At 34.1% G+C, this 21,211-nt stretch overlaps 1 protein-coding gene across 3 annotated transcripts in view; it reads right to left on the reverse strand.

Annotated features, from left to right (window-relative positions):
- The window catches only part of RABL3 (RAB, member of RAS oncogene family like 3), a 62,245-nt gene that overhangs the window by 14,493 nt on the left and 26,541 nt on the right, over positions 1–21,211 (reverse strand). For all 3 annotated transcript variants that reach the window (XM_074214604.1, XM_074214605.1, XM_074214606.1), the window contains 3 exons: positions 20,756–20,847; positions 10,672–10,801; positions 5,328–5,442 (listed from right to left, as the gene is read on the reverse strand). In XM_074214604.1, the coding sequence (XP_074070705.1) occupies positions 5,328–5,442; positions 10,672–10,801; positions 20,756–20,847 (337 nt within the window). The remainder of the gene's footprint in view (positions 1–5,327; positions 5,443–10,671; positions 10,802–20,755; positions 20,848–21,211) is intronic.

The following is a 21,211-nucleotide window of genomic DNA, read 5'->3' on the forward strand; positions in this document are numbered from 1 at the left end:
TCCAGGGCAAAGGAATGATATAAAGGTTGCTTCTTTGTACTGGAAAGGAAGATGGAGCACCATATTATCTTAGTTCTTTCTATATATGAAAGATAAACCAAGGTGTAGAAATTTTAAAAATATATTACAAGAGGGGTGACTAGGTGGCGCAGTGGATAAAGCACCGGCCCTGGAGTCAGGAGTACCTGGGTTCAAATCCAGTCTCAGACACTTAATAATTACCTAGCTGTGTGGCCTTGGGCAAGCCACTTAACCCCATTTGCCTTGCAAAAACCTAAAATATATATATATATATATATATATATATATATATATATATATATATATATAACTAAGTCAGCAGAAATGGAGTTTCAAGACAAAACAGATTGGCTTGTGTCAGTAAATCAATAAATCAGTCAATACAGAAAAATTTGGTAGTTTCCCCTTTTCTTCAGTTCTTTCTTTTTTTCTCATTTTTCTCTTCTTTCCTTCTTTTTGAAATATTTAAACTAAGGATAGCCAAACTTATTGAAACATTATGCCAAATAATAATTTCAGAAATGTGAAAGCCTAATGAGTGGCCAATCTTTTATACATAAACGAGTTCACTGTCTGTAATTTAACTTCTAAAAACATTTATATCCTTCTTATCACTTCATAGGTAATTACTGCTACAGACCTTTGACTCTCACTTTCAACATCAGCACTGATTTGAAAAACAAGGTGTGAAACTGTGATAGGCCTTATTAATCACTGAAGTGTTGCATTTGTCCTCAATTTCCCCCTTTTCCTTTTTTTAGTCCATGACACATATTCCCCCAATATGACATACACATTCTCCTTACATATGCCCTACCAAAAATTCCATCCATGAAAGTCATCTTAGCCCATCTCCTTGTTATACATTCTCTGGACACTGACAATTAATTGTAGGAATGGACTCAAAGAGACTAGGTTCTATTCGTTGACATCTGAAAAATTCCTACTAGTCCTTTGCTCATTTGATAGAATTCTGCTGTGACTCCACCAGGATCAGGAAATGTTTTCTTCTGCAGCTCCTTTACAGTCAGCTCTTATTTTTCTTTCCTCAGAGTAGATTTTTTTTCTCTTTTCAGTCTTATCTTAGGTTGTATATTTTACTTTTTGAAGAAATTTCTCAATTTGTATTGTGCAATTTCAGTTTTTTTAGCATTTCATTGTGCATACTAGTTGTGTTATGCTTTTCATTTTTTTCCTGCTTTTACTATTCTGTTCATTTACTATTCTGTTGATTTAATTTTCTCATCTTTAATCAAATTGGCTTAAGTTTTATCAATTTTATTAGGGTTTTCAAAAAACTAGCTTTCAGTTTTATCATTTCTGAAGGGTTTTTTGTTTCCAATTCTATTTTTCTTCTAATTTTTAAAATAGCCACTTATGCTTATTTTAATTTTGTTAGCTAATTTTTATATGTATTTTCAGTTCATTAAACTTCTCTTTTTCTATTTTGTTAATATATTTTGGAGGGTTATGATTTTATTCCCCTGAGGATTGTTTAAGCTATATCTCAGAAATTTTGGTATGTTTAATCATTCTCATTTTTTTTCATATGTTTGTATGATTTGTTCTCTGATCTATTCTTTAGGATTTCATTGCTAAGTCTCCATTTGAGTGTCTGACTTTTGTGTGTGGTCTGTAAAAGGATACTTTTCCCATTTTACATTTCATTAGTATTATCTTTGTTGCCTTAACACACAGTTAATTTTTGTGAAAGCTCCCTGCAGTATTGAGGATATGTATATTCTCCAGCAGACCTATTTAGAAGACACTTTTGGTCTTTTAGCTCTTATTTCTCCAGAAATTTATTCAATTTTATGTTTTCTCTTTATTTTACTTTTTTTAAATCCACCCAAAACTGAGAGCAAAACTCTCTAGTGTATCATAAACTATGCCTTCTTGTGGTTCAAGTAATTTCCTTTTGTGAATTTAGTTAATTGGAGCTGATACATTTAATAGCAATACTGATTTGTTGACTGTAGTTCCTTCCAGGATAAAATTGTTTCTTTCTTTATCCCTTTTAAAGTTCTGAATATTTGCTTTTGCCAAGGATGGTACAATAAGTACAATTTATGCTTTTTTGGATTCAACTTTCATTTTTATTGTTATGTCTGTTTTTAAATGTTTGCTATGGTGTTTTCTTATCCAAACTGTCACTTTTTCATTTTATTGAATTTTTAAAATCTATCATTTGAGGTTATAAGATGCATTTTCCTCTTTTTGCCTCTACTATTTAGATGTTCCCTCCTCAAATTAGGATTTTTTTCCCTCCACTTCCTCTGTAAATAAAATAGCATCCAGCAACTCTATTCTACCCTTACTACTCCTTGTTTCCTTTTGTAACCTTCCCCCATTTCTGGAGTTTCACTTGATTTATTGGTTCCTTTTTTTCTTTCTTCTCTTATTTAGCTATTTTATTCTTCACCTTTTTTCTTTTTTCAGAAATGTAGTAGCCAAGTAAAATTCCCTTTCCTTTCCTTCCCATCAACTTATTTTCTTATTTAGGTTTTTGTTAATTAATCTTTAAAAAAAAAGCATGAAAAAAAGCAGATCTTTCCTTATTTTCTTTATTAGTAATCTTCCCTTTTGTCTCTTTTAATCTTTGACTCATGGCTCTTATACTTATTTAGTCATTCTTTAATCTTTGTACTCTTCAGGGAGTTAAATTTTCTACAGTACATATTTTTGATTCCCTCTTTTAAAGAATTTCCATGCACATTTTTCCCCAGTGTACTTTTAGAAAAACCAATACCTACAAGTAATAGAGCTGCTATTGCCCAATGGTAGAAATAGTTCAGATCATGCAGTTAATTATTAACCTTTGATCTCCATGGCAATTTATCATGAACTCTCCCCTAGGTACACTCGTGAGGGCTGCTGCCTCTAGGAGCTCTGAATCCCCTTGTCCTGAGGCAGGCTGAGTAATCTCTCTAAGCATCATATTCCTAGATATTATATCCATGTACCCAAATTATTGCCAAAGGTCCCCCTCTTCCTTTATAGAATATCTATCTTTCTCCATGAGAATATTCTTCAGTGAGATCACCTTTCACCACTGAAACAAGATCTCCCCCTTTACAATCCCTTTTATTGCTTCCTCACTTATTTTCTTTTAGGTTCTCTCCTTCCTTTTCTCTTGACTATTAATGTTTATGTAGATTAAGCCTCATCATATTTTCTTCAGTCTTTTTCCTCTCTTCTTCTCTTTTATATATCCTCTCATTCTATAATTCAAAAAAATTGCTGATTAGTGGCTGGGGTGGTGATTAATCCATGACATTTCAGTTCTATGTCTCTATCATCACTTCTGTTTGCTTTCACTGTTATCTCCTTGTGCACTTTTAAAAAGAAATCTCTTAATGGTTTTTTTGTTGTTTTGCCACTGTGCTTCATTATGGTATTTGTTTGCCTTTCTTGCATATCTGTCATCTGGGGTATTTGCAAAGCAAATAATCTGATCAGTTTTGGCTAATTTCTAGGAAGGCTCTGATGCTTCCTTTTTTTTTCTAAGTTTTTTTTTTTTTTTTGCAAGGCAATGGGGTTAAATAGCTTGCCCAAGGTCACACAGCTAGGTAATCATTAAGTGTCTGAGGCCGGATCTGAACTTAGGTACTCCTGACTCCAGGCCTGGTGCTCTATTCACTGCACCACCTAGCCGCCCCTTGATGCTTCCTTTTAATTGAATATCCATTTCTTTTCATTACTGGTTAAGTTTCAGTTGGCAGAGTACATCATGTACAGTATCTCGAGCTCTTTTGCTTTGTGGAACAAAGTTAACTGCTTCCTAAAGTTTGTGATGTGTGCAAAATAGTCATATTATTCAAATTTCCTTTCTTTTCTCTTTGAAGGCATTTGTTCTGTTGCTTGCAGAATTTGTTATTGGAATTGTTAAATTTCAATACCATTTGTCTTGGAGTTTGCAGCATAGGACTTTTTTAGTTATCTGTGGATTCTTTTGATTAGCACTCTCCCTCTCTGTTTAGAAGTTCTAGGAAGTTTTCTCATAATATTTCTTGCATTATAGTATTGAATTTTTTGACTTAGTCATGATAATCTATAATCCTTAAGTTATATATTTCCTGTTCTGCTTGTGAGGAGGTCATGTTTTCTTTTAACTCTTGCTTTTTGCTTTTCTCTTCCAGGTTGTTCATTTCTATGCATTTGTTTTCCCATTCAGTTATTCCCTCTTTTGTGACTTTGGTGAGACTTGCCACCTTAGATTCAAAATTTTGCCAATTATTTTGCCAATTCTGCCAATTATTTCTGCTGCAAGTCTTAAATTCTCCTTTTACTATTCAAATTTCTCTTTTAAATAATTCAAGAACCTTCTGCTATGGTTCTATACTCTCTGAGAATCTACAGTTTCTCCTGTTATTATCAGGAATTGATTCATTTTCCTTTTCCTAGCAACATTCATTCAAAGATTTCTGGACTTTCCTCAAGGGCTTTAAACTGAGGTTTTCTTCCTCCTGAGATTGCTGTTAACTTCAGGGGTTTCCCCCCCTTATTTTCCTCTATTGCTCATTTTCTGACTATTTCCCCTTTGATAGACTCTAGAGGTTGGATTTCAAAGCCATCCCAATTTCTTCCCACGTTGCAAAATTCATGTTTTAGCAGCCTCCATGACTGCCTTCTGGAGTGACAGAACACACTTCAGTTGGATGTTGGGCTTTTTCCCTTATTAAAATGTGACACAGTCACACACACACACATACACATGTCCTCTATTTCTCAGTTCTCCAGTTGTATTAATTGTAGCACAGTGTGCTGTCACAATGTAGTCCCAAGGACAAGCTCCTACCTTTGGGTTTTCTGTGGCACTGGGAGGAGAGGACAGAAAAGAGTTCTGTTGCAAGCTGGTGGGTTAGCTTCTGTAACTCTACTAGAGCATGAGCAGTGGGGCAGAAAGTGACAAGTGAGTATTTTAGTTCTGTGCTATTATTTTATCGGATTGCTACCTTGTTATGGTTCCTGGTATCCTAGACCATGGAGACATAAAATTGATTTATTATTTCTTGTACCTAATTCCTATTTTAGAAAAGTTTGATCGATTGTGAAGATCTAGTCCTCCTCATTGGCGACATGACCAATCAATGTCTATGCCCATCTTGCTGGTCATGTGACAATTCTTATTTTCATACAAAACTTCATATATTAAAAAAACAAGGCCTGAAAAATTAGCCTTGTTCTCCAAACAAATATATAAGTGTTTTTGCAGAGGATAAGCTAGAGTAACTTTAATATACAAATGCAATAAAAGATAACAATTTGAAGTTCAAATAATACCTTGCTAAAAACTACAAACTTACCCATTGGTAACTAAGACTCCAGTTGGGACCAAATCCCTGTTGACAACTTCCAATGACCAACGATACAAATTCTGAGATGACTTCTTATTTGTTAAGTCATGGACTAGAATAATGCCTAAAATGCAATAGGAAAAAATGCCAGTAATGTCATGGTTCCTTTTGTTCTTAAATTTCACTAATTCCAATATGAAGTTGCCTCTTGTATTAAGAATTCTAGTCTATGATTCGACATGTTAAACTAAGAAAAGTTTCCTTCATAAAATAGTGCTTTAAACTCATTTAAACACTCTTCCTTAAGTAACTGGATTAGATCATTTTTATAATTTCATTGATCTGCGAGGGCTGAGGCAATGCCATTCTGTAGGTGTAGTGGTCACCTCATCATTAAAGAGAACCAGAAAAGGCTGAAACCAGAATTTATACACTAAGGATATTTACTGAGTACCTACCATGTACTTAAAGCATTATGTTATACCTAAGTCCTATTAATAATACAATGATTTTTTTAAAAAGTGAGATCATAAAACAAAACCTTATTAATCTGATACTGGTTTCTAAGAACAATAATAGTTCACATTTACATGGTTTTCAGGGCATGTTCCTCACAACAGCCCTGTGTAGGGGCTTAGAATAAGTATTATTATTATGCTCACTTATCAGATAGGGAAACTAAAGCTCAGGGAGCCTAAGTGATTTGGCCATGGTCAGAGTTAGTGAAGCAGTGGGGCAGAGAATAGAGCCAAAGTCTTCTGACACTAACTGCTAAGCTCTTTGCTAGCTGCCAAGAGGAAAAGAGGCAGAAGGGATAGAAATGGAAAAGAGATTGTTATTCTTTAGTAAACAGGATATTGTACATTTAATTTGAATCGAGTTAGTTTAAAAATTCCATTCGTTTCCATTTAGAACTGATTTTCTATAGTAATACTATATTTCAGAGTTGATATAATGAGCAAATGGTATATATAAAGGTGAAAGAAAAAATTTATGAGAAAAAATCTGAAAAACCTGGAATGTAAGATCAATGAAGTTAGGAAATAAGCAAAAGTAGAATTAGTCAAAAAGTAGAACCAGTCAAGGTCCTTAAAAACTATCAAAGACTTCTTGTTTTTTTATTCTTTTCCCAGTAAGACAGGAAAGGAAAAAAAAAGATCACTGATAACTTGTGGTTATAGGTGAGATGATAATTTATTGTAAAGTACCATTGTGTTCATTATAAATTTGACAATCTGACCCAACTTTTTTTGAGGAGTTGAAAAATCATCTTGGAGATATAAGAAGATACAGTAAGTTGGTGGCTGCCAAAAGTCACATTTCAAATCTCAGTTTAACCCAACTATGTCCATAATCCAGAAATGGACAAGAAACTGAAAAATCTCTTAACCCTCTGGACACAATGACATCAACTCCAAATGGACAAAGCACAGAGGGCAGAATTATCTGTCCCTTTCTGATCTTCAGCATCATCTGTTTACGTATTGTTTGCCTAAGGCAGGTTTGCAGATCATGGCTGAAATGTAATTACAGCAAACTCGAAATAAATGCTACTGCTTTTTTATGAATCTGGAGCTAAAAAAACAGATTGAATGAAAAGAACAAATGTATGTATTTGGGGAAATATGCCAAAAGCACAAGGAAAGAATAAGAAAAAGGTATTAAAGCACTTTCCTGATGACTAAGATTAAAGATTCAAATGAACAGAAATAACTCAATTTAATTAACTTTAAAAGCTTCATGATCAAAGACAAAAAAAAATCAAACTACTTGAACTTAGGAAACTTGCTTTGTAGTAGGGAATAAAAAGCATACAAAAATAAAAAATAAAAACAAATTCAGAAATCACTCTTTCATATGCAAAATTATAGCAAAAAATAGTCAGTTTTACACTTCCAGATCAGTTTTTTTTGTGTGTGAAATCAGACCATATTTTTGCTAATTAGAATTTTGTAAAGTTTTTTTTTAGGATTTGAAAGTGAATCTTAGCATTCAATTTAATACAAACATTTATTAAGCTCTTACTATGAGTAAGGAAAGGCAGCAACAAGGAGTAGTGTACAGAGAGTCAAGAGTCAGGAAGACCTGTGTTTGAATCTCCCCTTTGACATATACTTGTGTGGCTCTCTCAGTGCCTCAGATAACTATCTCATCTGAATGTTGAAAAAAAGGTTCTGGCATTCCTACAAGAGCTGTATCATAAATGACTGATGACAAGATAGATATCCAAGTGTCTCTATTATCAGGTCAGACTAATGGTACAGATGATGACACATTACAGCCATCTTTTCTACACTGAGACTTTCCCAACTGTAATTTCAATATATCGCAGGTCAGCAAAAGAAATTAAATGGGAATTTGGGGGAGAGTTTTGCTGAAGCTGCAGACATAAGCAAAGGCCAGCAGATAACACAGAAAATGTACAGAAATGCATAAAGTATTGTATTATTGTATAATATGATTGTATAATATAATAGCATATCATATAATTGTATATATATACATATGTGTGCGTGTGTGTGTGTGTGTGTGTGTGTGTGTGTGTGTATGTATCAACCCAAATTTTACAATAAAGTACTGTAAATATCCCATGAAAGAGAAGGAAAAAATTCAGACCTCATTTTTGGGGTGAAGAGAAGGCCAAACAATTTTACACAGAATTTCCAGATTGCAGGAGTGATACACTCCTAACCTCTGTGATGTAGAAGGGATGACTATATAACAATCTGACAAAATCCAAGTGAAGCCTGGAGTAAGATTCACTTCTTGTAAGAAAGTCATCCTTTGGTTATTACTTTACTTTTATCTTTTCTCAATAATCTATATGTCTCTATACCTTGATCACTTGCTTATATACTGCCTTATTATTTTATTGTGGATAAACCCAAGTTTAATGCTTCCAATAGACTGTGCCACTTGTCAGAGAATGGTCAAGGGGTACCCAATGTGATAATTCCTATATTTTTATGTAAGTTCCTAAAAGAACAGGGACTGTGCTTTACTCTTTTTTTTTGTACCTCATACTGTATTTTTCTCAAAGTCTATGCATGCAGTAGATGTTTAATATAATAACACCTGAATATGGGCATAGTTATAAATCTTCTGAAAAACACTTGGGTAACTACAGGTCAGTGAAGGACTCTGTGATCAGTGAACCTGTTTCAATAACTGCAATTTAGTTTCAGGGTACCCTTGACTCCTATTAGATTAAAAAGCAACAACAAAATACCTAATAACAAGTGCAGAGTACCATGCTAAGTGCTGGAGAAGGTACCAATTTTAGATAAGACAAAGTCACTGTCCTTATAGAACTGACAATATATGCAAGGAAGACATACATAAATAATTGTATTACAAAATAAACAGAGAGTAAAGTTAAGTAAAGTATGCAGAACTATGTGAAACTTCGGAAGAGATCACTAATGCCTGAATGACTCAGGGAAAGATACATGAAGTCCAGTCTCTGAGGTGGACTTTAAAGGATAGAGAGGAACTTGTTTGCCTCAGTTTCCTCATCTATGAAAAGAGCTCTCACATGAAGGCAAAGTGTGGTTGTTTAGAGAAGAAGAAGAAAAGATATTCCAAGTATGGAGAATATCATTAATCAAGGTAAGAAGTGTAGGGTATGTTCAGGTGACAGCAAGCGGTGCAATATGCCTATGGATGAAGTATGAAGTACATGAAGGGGAATGGATAAAAGTTGGAAAAGTAGAACAGGACCCATGGTGTAAAGTCTTGCATGCTAGGTTTAAACTGGACTTTATTCAGAAGATAACAGAGATCCACACAGATCCATGAAGAAGGAAAATTAATGAGACAGTGGTATTAAGGGTGAATTCAAGATTAGAAGAAAGATCACAACAATGGGAATGGAGAAGAGAGGAGAGATTCAAAGGATTCTGTAGAGTTAGAATCAATAGGACTATTGGTGAAGTCTCTCACTAAAGGAGAACCACCAAAGTAAGGTCTTTCTAAAGCTCTAGAGGGAAAAAAAATCCAGTAGGTAGGTCAACAGTGGTTAAAGTGTCAAATGCTACAGATAAGTAAAGGAAAAATAAAGCCCTTGGGGGAGAGGGGTGGGGGGTAGGGAGAAAAGCCTTCAGATCTGGCAATCAGGTATTCACTACTGACTTTTGAGAGGTCTGTGGAATTTTGAGAGTTGTGGAAACAGAAACCAAACTGAAATAGGAGGGAAACTGAAGAGGGAAAGAGTGGTGAGGATTTAGGGACATCAGATGTAAAAACAAACAAACAAAAAAAACAGTTGACAAAAAATTTTTCACATAATTTGGCAGTAAAAGGGAAGAGTGATACGAAATGGAACCTAGAAGGTTCGCAGAAAAGTTTGGTTTCTTTTTTAAGAATTAAATATTATAAAAAAATTTAAAAAAAGAATTAAATATTATGACATCTCCACCTCAATTCTCTGAGAATACAGTAGGTCTAACAGGTTTGGTACACTGTATGTGTGTTTCAAATTATTTTTGCTGATATTCCTCCCCTCTTGTTTTTTCTTTAAAAAAATTATCTCTTATATGGTAGAAGTCTCTTAGAGGAGGTAGAATTTTCTTCATGCAAAATATTAACAATAAAAATTTATTTAAAAAAAGAATTAAACCTCATTTTAATTTCAGTTAAAAGAATGAGAATGATACATATAGAAGTAGGGGTAACTAGGTGGTCCAGTGTTTACGCACTGAGCCTAGAATCAGGAGGACCTGAGTTTAAATCTGACCTCAGATACTTAACTAGTTGTATGACTCTGGATAAGTCACACAACCTTGTTTGCCTCAGTTTCCTCATCTATAAAATGAGCTGGAGAAGGAAATGGCAAACCACTCCAGTATCTTTGCCAAGAAAACTCCAAATAGGGTCCCAAAGAGTCAAACATGACTGAAACGGCTCAATAACCCCAACAAAAGATGGAAGTAGGGGTGGCTAGGTGGTATAGTGGATAAAGCACTGGCCTTGAAGTCAGGAGCACCTGGGTTCAAATCCAGTCTCAGACACTTAATAATTACCTAGCTGTGTGGCCTTGGGAAAGCCACTTAACCCCATTTGCCTTTCAAAAACCTAAAAAAAATAAAATAAAATAAAAATAAAAGATGGAAGTGCTAAGGCAAAGTAAATTGTTTTATATTATAACATATGTAGAGAAATTCAGGATCCATAAATCTGTGCTGGTCCTTGAGTTGCAAGTTCAAACCAAGTACACTAGGTATTCAGAAGTAAATATTCTTTACTGAGCAGCTATGACCCTCTAAAGTCACCATGTCTGGGGATCTCTAGTCCCAGTGTACAATGAGAGGATGTCTCATTCATACTGAGGGAGCAAGAAAAACAAATACCTTACCATTTACAGAGTTGAAGAATACTGCTCGTGTGCTTTTCACGCTGTTGGCACCGCCCACTGATCCTCCAACATCCCACAGTTCTATATAGAAGGTTTTTTCTTCTGGTGTTCCTTCTTTATAATCATGAACCTGAAAAGTCAAATAAGGAATTACAGTGACTATTAAATAATGAGCTCCATGTATAGTAATACTCTAGGGTTGACAGAACATTTTCGCATTCATTATCTCATAACAATCCTATGAGGTAGGCAGAGCAGGTGTCATCTCCCTTTTACAATTTATAAAAACTAGATAAAGACAAGATTAAGTGACTTGTCCAAGCTCCTACTACTAATAAATGGTAGAACTAAGATGGCAACCCAGATCTTATGGTTCTGCCATACCTTGCTGCCTCTCTACATAGTTCTTTGATTTATGCACCCTCCTAAGGTACTCTATAGAATCACTTAATTTTGTGAAAGTTTCCTTTTACGAAAATAAATAAATAAAAATCAGGTTTCAAACATGTATTTGAATTCAGTTCTCCCAACATGTATCTAAGAGCCAGAGATAAAGAATCAAAGAGGTGAGAGTTAAAGATATGCAAGTGAATAAAATTGCTAAGATACAGAATTTAAAGAAAGAATGGTGAAGACAGAACTTTGGAGAACACCATGGTTTATGATTTAAAACACTAAAAAGTTTTATATTCTATACTATCCTTTAGCTTTTGCTGAGATAGTCAAATTCTTCTTTCCAGAACTCAGCAACCTGGCAACTTCTATCTCTACCTCAACCTGGTACTCTTTGGGAAACTCAAACCATCAAACCTTAGAAGGGCTCAGACTTCACTGAGTCGAGGCCCTGAGCAGGAATCTCCCTTACAACATCCCTGATAAAACAGACATCCAGCCTCCAGTGACTGAGAGTCCACTGCCTCCTGAGGTAGATCACAGGCAGATAAACTATGTGACCTTTAACAAGTCATTTAACTCCTTTAATCCTCAGTTTCCTCATCTGTAAAATAGGGATTATAATAGCACCAAACTCAGAGTTGTTGTGAGAATCAAATAAATTTAAGATTTATAAATTAAATCTCTTATTAAAATGCTAGCTATCATTATTAGTGATTATTTTGTTGCAGAAGGCATTCCATTCAAATATGATTTAGATAGGGGCAGCTAGATGGCACAGTGGATAGAGCACCTGCCCTAGAGTTGGGAGAACCTGAATTTAAATCCAGCTTCAGACACTTAATAATTTACCTAGCTGTGTGATTTTGGGCAAATCACTTAGCCCCATTGCCTTGCAAAAACAAAAACAAAAAGGGATTAGATGACTGGAATGCAGCATATGACCTCCAAATCTAAAAGTCAATGATTCTATGAAATTAAATAATAAACCTAAATGAAAATCTTTTGTAAATTTATCAAAATATTACTCAAATCTAATGGATTATTATTATTACTACATTATGACAATTGATGTTCACTGTGATAACTCTGTGCTATCAATGAAATGGTAAAGCAGACATTACCCTCTGTTTAGGAAGATAGGAAAATATGCATATGAGCAGTTTACATCTCAAATGGTTACAACTTTGGAAAAGTATTGGCACGTGTTATCACTTAGTTGCCTAGATGATATTTGACCATTCAAAACTACTACTTGACTATGAGTTCTAGACAACTAATATCTTATAATATTCAAGTCAGTACTTCATTGAGCAGCACCTTATATAAGCTCTCCAAATGTTTCAAGGATTCTTCCCCTCCAAATACATGCATTCAGTAGAGGTATAAATCCTTGGAAGATAGGACCATGTCATATGCTTCCACTGAAAACCTCCACAGCATATTCTAGGTCCATAGTAGTTAGCTGCTCCACAAATACTTTCTCTCTTGAACAGACTTTAAATGGCATGACTAAGTAGTGCCTTGCAGAGCTAACTCTGAGTTGTGAGTTTACATCTGATTTCACAAGTGTGAGTAATTTCTAAGAGAAAGCCTGCTATTGGCAATAAGTGGCACCTTCTTCAAAGTCACTGCTATCTGAAAAATAAAATGTGGGACAAAGCAATGTAAAATGAAAAGAAATGTTCTTTTTATGGAGACAGATTTCAGAGGACTTGAAATTTATGGTCATTAAAGATCCTACAGAAATTTCTGGAACAACACAGTTCTTCTTCACAAGCAGCTCATCAAGGGAGAAGCAGCTCCCCAATATCTTTTTTTTTTTTAGTTTTTTGCAAGGCAAATGGGGTTAAGTGGCTTGCCCAAGGCCACACAGCTAGGTAATTCTTAAGTGTCTGAGGCCAGATTTGAACTCAGGTACTCCTGACTTCAGGGCCGGTGCTCTAATCCACTGCAACACCTAGCCACCCCAGCTCCCCAATATCTTCAGTATAAAGTTCTGCTATTATTAAGGACCTGTTCACTTGCCAAGACCCCTATATTTTTATTAAACAATAATTAGTAGTAAATGGGTGACATCCTTGTCCCATTTTTAAAAATTTAATTTTTTTTGTTATAAGTTCCAAATTGTCTCTCCCTTCCTCCTCATCTCTGCACTAGAAAAGCTCACAATTTGACAAAGACATATAGATATACATATGCAAAACCATACTGTGCATTCTTCTATTTATTAGTTCTTTCTCTGGAGGTAGATAGTATCTTTCTAGGTCTTTCATCATTTATTTTAATCTTTATAATACTCAGGATAACTTAATGGTTCAGTTATTCTTTGAATGACAGTTTTATAACTCTTTGGACATAATTCTATTATGCTCTCTATTATGTTCACAGAGTTCAAAATTCCACCAATAGTGTATTAATATCCCAAATTTTGCACTCCAACATTTGTCATCTCCCCTTTCTATTATTTCAACCAATTTAGATAGTTGTGAGATAATATTTCAAAGTTGTTTTAATTTTGCATTTCTCTAATCAATAATGATTTAGAGCATTTTTTCACATGACTAAAGATTTGATTTCTTCATCAAAAAAAAAACTGTCTAAATTTGACCATTTACCAATTGGGTAAAGACTCCTATTCTTTTTCTTTTGCATTGTTTTGCTTTGTCAGGGGTTAAGTGGTTTGCCCAAGGTCACACAGCTAAGTAATCCTTGAGTGTCTGAGTTCATATTCTGAACTCAGGTCCTCATGAATCCAGGGCCAATGCTCTGTCCACTGCCTCACCGAGTTGCCCCTATGAGTCATATTCTTACAAATTCAACAAAGTTATTTATATATATTTAGGATACAAAACTTTTTTCTGAGAAACTGCTATAAATTTTTTTCCTCAATTTTCCACTTTACTTCTTTTTTTTCCTTAGGTTTTTTTTTTTTGCAAGGCAAATGGGGTTAAGTGGCTTGCCCAAGGCCACACAGCTAGGTAATTATTAAAAGTGTCTGAGGCCGAATTTGAACTCAGATACTCCTGACTCCAGGATCTGAACTCAGATACTCCTGACTCCAGGGCCAGTGCTCTATCCACTGTGCCACCTAGCCACCCCTTCCACTTTCCTTCTAATCTTGCATACATTAGGTTCATTTGTACAAAATCTTTTTAATGTAATGTAATCAAATTTATTCAACATACAGATCTCACAATGCTATCTTTTGCTAATTCATAAATTCTTCTATCCATAAGTCTAAAGGGCAATATGCCCCACATTCTTTGAATTTCCTTGTAATATTTCTCTTTATATCTGGGTCATGTATCCATTTTAATCTCTTCTTGGTAATGGGGTAAGACATTGGTCTATGCCCAAACTCTGCTGGACTGTTTTCCAGTTTTCTCAATAATTTTTACACATGAATTCTTATCTCCAAAACTTAAATCTTTACAATTGTCAAACATATGATTACTGTAATCGTTTATCACTGTGTCTACTCTGTTCCACTGATTCACCTTTCTATTTTTTTAGCCAGTACCAGACAGTTTTGATAATTACTACTTTCTAATACAGTTTAGAATCTGGTACTGGCAAATCTCCTTCCTTTACTTTTCCTCCCCAGTAATTCCTTTGATATTCTTGACCTTTTGTTCTTCCAATTGAATTTTATTATTGTTTTTATGGCATTGAATGAGGTGATTAATTTAGGCAGAATTGTCATTTTTATTATATTGGTTCTTCCCACTGATGAACAATTTCAATTTCTCCAATTTTTTAATCTTGGATGTGTCTTGGCAAGTATACTCACAGGTATTTTATGCTCTCTATGGCTATTTTAAATGGAATATCTATTCTTCTAGAGTTCATTGGTGATATTTAGAAATATTGATGATTTATGTGGGTTCATTTTATATCCTGCTATTTTGCTAAAATTATTATGTCAACTAGTTTTTTAGTTGAATCTCTAGGATTTTCTAGGTGTATATGAAAGAAAAATCTCATTGCTCATTTTGATTCAATTTTTCTCTTTATTGCTAGCATTTCTAATAAAATATTGAATAATACTGGTAATCATGGACATCAATGTTTCACTCCTGATCTTATTGGGGAAAGCTTCTAGTTTATCTCCTTTATAAATAATGCTTGTTGATGGTTTTAGAAAGATGCTTATTATTTAAGGAAATTCTATTTATACCTATGCTTTCAAGTGTTTTAATAGGAATGAGTATTATTTTTTGTCAAGTGTTTTCTGTATCTATTGATATAATATACTTTGTTCCATTCTTTTTTTTTGTAATTTTGAAAAACTTAATTTATTAAAAGAAATTAGATACTCTACTAAAGAATACAGGATGTTGCAAGTGTTCTCCAAATACATTCAGTCTAGTAACTATGTCTGCCTGAGTCACAATGTATGTGCCCTCTTCAGGGACAGGCAATGTCAAAATCCTTCTGGGGAAGAGATGGAGAAAGGAAGCACTCTATCAATAGTGGAAGCGGATGGCTGCCATCACTACTGATGAATGTTTCCATCTTTCTCTACTACTTTCCTTACTGTGTTGTTAGGCTTTCCTGACAGTATTTCAGGACCCACTGGGGTGCACAATTCTTCTCAACTTACTCTAGTCTATTAACCCTCAGCTGGATACACTTGACTTTGTGCCCAGATTGTTTCCCTTTTTCCTTTCCACCTCTAAATTTCTCTGGTGCAAATCTTATCTTTCCTCAAAGTCTCAGGGGATGGCCTTTCCAAAGCTAATCTCTTCATGGATGTAATTATAATTATTTTTTCCAACTCTCATCCACTGACCTTTTTCCTACTCTATCTTGAATCACTGATTAAATTATTCTTATGAAAGCAGAAAAAAAAGTCACACACTTTTAATTAAACTGTTATCCTTCTAAACCAAGGGTTCTGTGTCATGGATGCCTTTGGCAAATTGATAGAACCTCTGTATCCTTCTAAGCGTGATTTTAAATGCAGAAAATAAACACATAAATTTACAAAGGAAACCAATGGTAGTAAAATAAAGATATACTTTTTTCCCATCCAAGTTCATGGTCCCTTAAAAATCTAGGAATCCCTGCTAGAAACTATCCCACATTTTCAAATCTTTTTTGGTTTTTATTTTCATTTTCTTAGTTAAGAAGCATTTTAAAAAATTAATCTGTCCCTTTTGTCCTCCTCCCTCCCACAAAGGAAAAAAGGGAAGGAAGGAAGGAAGAAAAATCTGGCCAAACAAATCCCCCAGACTAGTCATATCCATTTCAATACTTCTTATGGCCCAATACTATTGCATTACATTCATATTTTATAATTTGCTTAGCCATTCTCCAACAAGAAGATACCCCCTGAGTTTCCAGTTTTGGGTCATCAAGAAAATAACTGCTCTAAATATTTTAGTACATGAAGATACTGTTTCTTTTTCATTGATTCATTGGAGTATAGGCTTAATGGTGGTTTAATAGCTGGGTCAAGGGATATGTGCAGAGTTAGGCAACTTTCTGGGGATAGTGTTAATTTGCTTTCCTAAATGGCAAAACTAATTCACAGTTTCATTAAAAAGGCATGACTGGGGGCAGCTAGGCAGATCAGTGGATAGAGCACCAGCCTAGAGTCAGGAGGACCTGAGTTCAAAACTTACCTCAGACACTTAACCTTTACTAAGCTGTGTGACCTTGGGTAAGTTACTTATCCCCATTGACTTGCAAACAAAATAAAACAAAAAAGGGGGGCTCACTCTACCTGTTTCCCTTAAGTCTCTAACATTTGTCATTTTTTTTTTGTCATCAATGCCAATCTTACAGATATGAGATAGAACTTCAGAGTTGCTTTAATTTTCTTATCTTTAATTACTGGTGATTTATAGCATTTTACCCATACTTGATAGTTTGCTTTTCCTCCTTTGAAAACTATTTATATTTTTTGATTATTGGATAATTGAGGAATATTATGTATTGGGGAAGAGTTCTTAGTCATATATTTGAATTAGTTCCTTAAATATATATCTTAGAAATGAGAGCTTTACAAGAGAAATTTGTTATAAAGATTGTCCCCCATTCTGAGGACATTTGGATCCTTGCTCTGGTAATTAAATTATATGTTTGTTTATTTTTGGATTTTTGCAAGGCAGTGGGATTAAATGACTGAGGGTCTGAGGACTAATTTCTTGTTAATTAAATGATACTGGTTAAAGTTTTATTATAGTCAGGTTAATGTAATTTCTCTTATTTGGAATGAATAAAGTAGGATTTCAAATTTCCACTAATAAAAATTTAAATTATATGCCACATATGTTCCCAGATTATAAATTCAGTAATAAAATTCTGTATGTTTAGTTGTCATATAATTAAGGAGGCTATACTTGTATCACTTCCAAAATGAAAAAGTTCTAGAAAAGAAAATTCATATTTTCCTTTCTTTCTCTCTGAGATAAATTTGAATAATCTTATAGTCAACAGTAATATAAAGATGTCAGTAATTTTATCTTAAAAATATATATTCAACTCTTTAATCACGATACCTCTTGAAATGAACTAAGCCCCCCCCCCCCCCACCTCCCCACTTCATCATGCTGTTTTTGGGATCTCAGTAGAGCAGAATTAAACTATTTCCAAGGGAGTTTTGAAAAGTGCATTTTAATGGCTCAACCTACAGTCTAGGGGGTCCCACTCTAGAAAAGTTATTTCAAGCCATCTATAGTCAAATTCTTTTTGAATAAAGTGTTTATTTAGTTATATAATAACTCATAATTATTTAAATTTCTATAGATTTTTTTTTTCCTTGAAGAGTCCTTAAAAAAAAATCCTATTCATCCTATTCCATTTTTGTGTCCCTGGAGAATTGCAGTCTTTTTAAAGATGTAGGGAAGAAATGATCTAATCTAGATTGTGATACACAGGAATGAAGAGAGCTCAGTCCAGGTTACTAGAAGAGCTATTTTTAGCCCAATCTTCTAATCTGATAGATACAAATTGAGGCTAGAAGTGGTTAGGCAGTTAAGAGGCAGTTGAGGCAAGAACCCAGGTTTCCTGATTATTCCTAGGTGCTCTTTTCTCTGCTCCCCCTCACCCTCCCTTTTTTTTTCTTTTGGTAAATGTATTTTATTTTTTCTACTTACATGTAAAGATAGTTTCTTAAATTAATTTAAATAAGATTTTGAGTTAAAATTTTTTCTCCCTTCCTCTTTTTTCTTTCCCCTCACCAAGATAGCAAACATCTAATTTAGGTTATACATACACAATCATGTCTAATATATGTCCACATTAGTCATAGTGTGAAAGAAGAATCAAAACAAAAAGGGAAAAAAATCACAAGAAAGAATAAAACAAAAAGCAAAAAAAAAAAAAAGGAGAAAATGCTTTGGTCTGCATTCAGACTCCACATTTCTTTCTCTGGATGTGAATAGCATTTTCTTTTGGAATTGCTTGGATCATTGCACTGCAGAACAGCTCGGTCTATCATATGTTGCTGTAACTATGTAGAGTGTTCTCCTGATGGGTACCATTTTCAGTATACCAAATAATCCAAAAAACTGATATGACTTGATTTTTCAAAAAGGAACTGGTGAGCACTAAACAGACCAAAATAAAAAGTCAAACGGGTTTATTGTGGCTTTTCATTCTAGTATATGTTTTGGGATCTATAATGAAGAGAACACCTAGTTCTATGTACTTTGATACCTATTTTGGGGATTCTAGTAGAGGAGTCAAACCCTGTTTTTCAGTGCAGTGTGCTTTTTGAGCAACAGGGAGAAAGGATAGGGCAATTAGAAAGCACTAACATCCTTGGTATCTAGCTCTGAGAAGACTAAATTCTTCTTTCCATATAACATGAATTCTTAATAATTAATGGAGAATTTTCAGAACAAGAAATCAAAGCTATCTATAATCATATGAAAAAATGCTCTAAATCATTATTGGATAAGTGCAAATTAAAACAATTTTGAGGTACCTACCAGACTGATAACAGAAAAGGAAAATGTCAAATGGTGGAGAGATTGTGGAAAAATAAGAGACACTAAAACACTACTGTAAACTGATCTAACCATTCTGGAGAACCAAAAGGGCTATAAAACTGCATACCATCTGACCCAGAAATACCAGGTATCAAAGAAAAAGGAAAAGAAGCTATGTGTACAAAAAATATTTATAGCAACTCCACTTATGGTATAAAGAATTGGAAATTGTTGGTAAGTTCATCAATTGGAGTATGGTTAAACAAGTTGTTTAGGTTATACATATACATATACAATACAAGGACTATACGAGCAAGATGGTTTCAGAAAAACCCAGGACAACTTAAAAAATACTGAAACAAAGTGAAGTAAATAGAATTAGGAAAATATTGATCAACTGTAAATGAATTAGCTACTTACAACAACACAATGATCCAAGACAATTATGAACAACTTATAATGAAAAATGTTATCCACCTCCAGAGAATGAACTGTTGGAGTTAGAATGCAGATTGAAACTTTTAAAAATTTTCTTTATTATTCTTGGATTTTACAAAACAGTAACATGAAAATGTTTTATATGACTGTACATATATCATCTATGTAAAATTGTTTGCCTTCTCAAGGAGTGGAGAGAATTTAGAACTCAAAATTTAAAAAAAAGTTAAGAAATTTTTGTTTACATGTAATTGAGAAAAAAATTAAATGCAAAAAAAGTCAATTAATTCTGATGAACTAATTCCTTATAATTTAATCTTCCTTGGACCCTTCACCAGGAGGATTGTACTCCACCAACAGAATTCAAAACTTAATCAGTGAGATCTACAACTTTAATTGAATATGTCATGTCTTAACCCTCCCCAGAAGTTATTAAATTAAGACCAGTAGTGTTATCCCCCAATAAAAACTTGTCATCATCCCAGCAGGCTGCTAATTAACTTCACAATTATTTTACTCTATTAATCACCCCCTTTCTTTTTCTCAGGGAAAAAAAGACTAAGTACCTCTCTTATAAAGATTATGGGGTTGGTTGCCTATTTACCCTATAAGGCTAAAGGAAACATACGGGTCTTCTTCATCTTTCCAAAATTTTAGAGCGACTGGGATCATTCACACTGTTCTGTTCTGCTCCCTCTGGGAACTGAGTTTCAGGAACAAGCATCTGTATTCCATATTCCCTCTAATTCGTTTAAGGTTTTGGTATTGCAAACACATGAAACTTTCATTAAAACTAGTCTCAGGTATGTTTGCTAATACATAGAATTATATTCCATAATTAAGACAAAAATAGTAAGATATTAAACCACCATCCCTTCTAACTCTCTAGTCCCCTATTCCCAATCCATCCCTCAGTTCAAGGCAGGAAAGAATCAAATCAAGACAAGTGACTAATTATAAGATGATATCTTTGCTGAGGTGATCCCAGAACTATTTGTGTGGAACAAACCAAAGTTATGCTCTATCATATGAGCAACTGCATATCTCAATCTTATCAGAAACTCCAGGCATGGACCTAATGACCACAACTCCAAATCACACAACCTGGTAGGTTTGGTATTATATACTAACAGATGTGCACTGTATAGCACTATAAGTCAAACCCTTATTAAAAAGTTCTACACTTAACCTATTTGACAGTTTAATTTGATCCTATAATTTAAGAACATATAATGAATTCTAAAAGAATTCATTTTCTTAGCTTATATAAACAGAGTTTTTGGAAAAACTACAATCTAAAGACTACATACTCGGATATCCACTGAGCAGCCCACGGTCCAGGATGGATTTCCCAACACCTGATTTTGACACAAAAGATGAACAAGTGAAGATTTCCCAACACCTGAAAAAGATATAAATACTTCAATTTGTTTGTATATTGGAATTAAAGGCATCTATTTTTAACTCTTCCCCTAATAGATACCTCAAACTCTGCCTATAAATCTGTACATCCATTCTCTTCTTTCCATCATAGCTAACTTCTCCATTTGAGCCTGTTATCCTATCACAACACAACTTCTTCAAAAGCTTCCTCCAGTAAACATTCCCTCTTTGTTCAGTTTCCCCCACTCCATCTTCCTTCCTTTTGTCTCTCCTTCAATTTCTCCGTATTTCCACACTGCCTAAAAACAAAACTCAATGCTCTAACTTAAAAAATAAAATAAAATAACTGTCTTTGACATTACAGTTGCTTCAAGCTGTCTTCT

The sequence above is a fragment of the Macrotis lagotis genome, chromosome 1 (genome assembly GCF_037893015.1).
Source record: "Macrotis lagotis isolate mMagLag1 chromosome 1, bilby.v1.9.chrom.fasta, whole genome shotgun sequence".
Taxonomy (NCBI): Eukaryota; Metazoa; Chordata; class Mammalia; order Peramelemorphia; family Peramelidae; genus Macrotis; species Macrotis lagotis.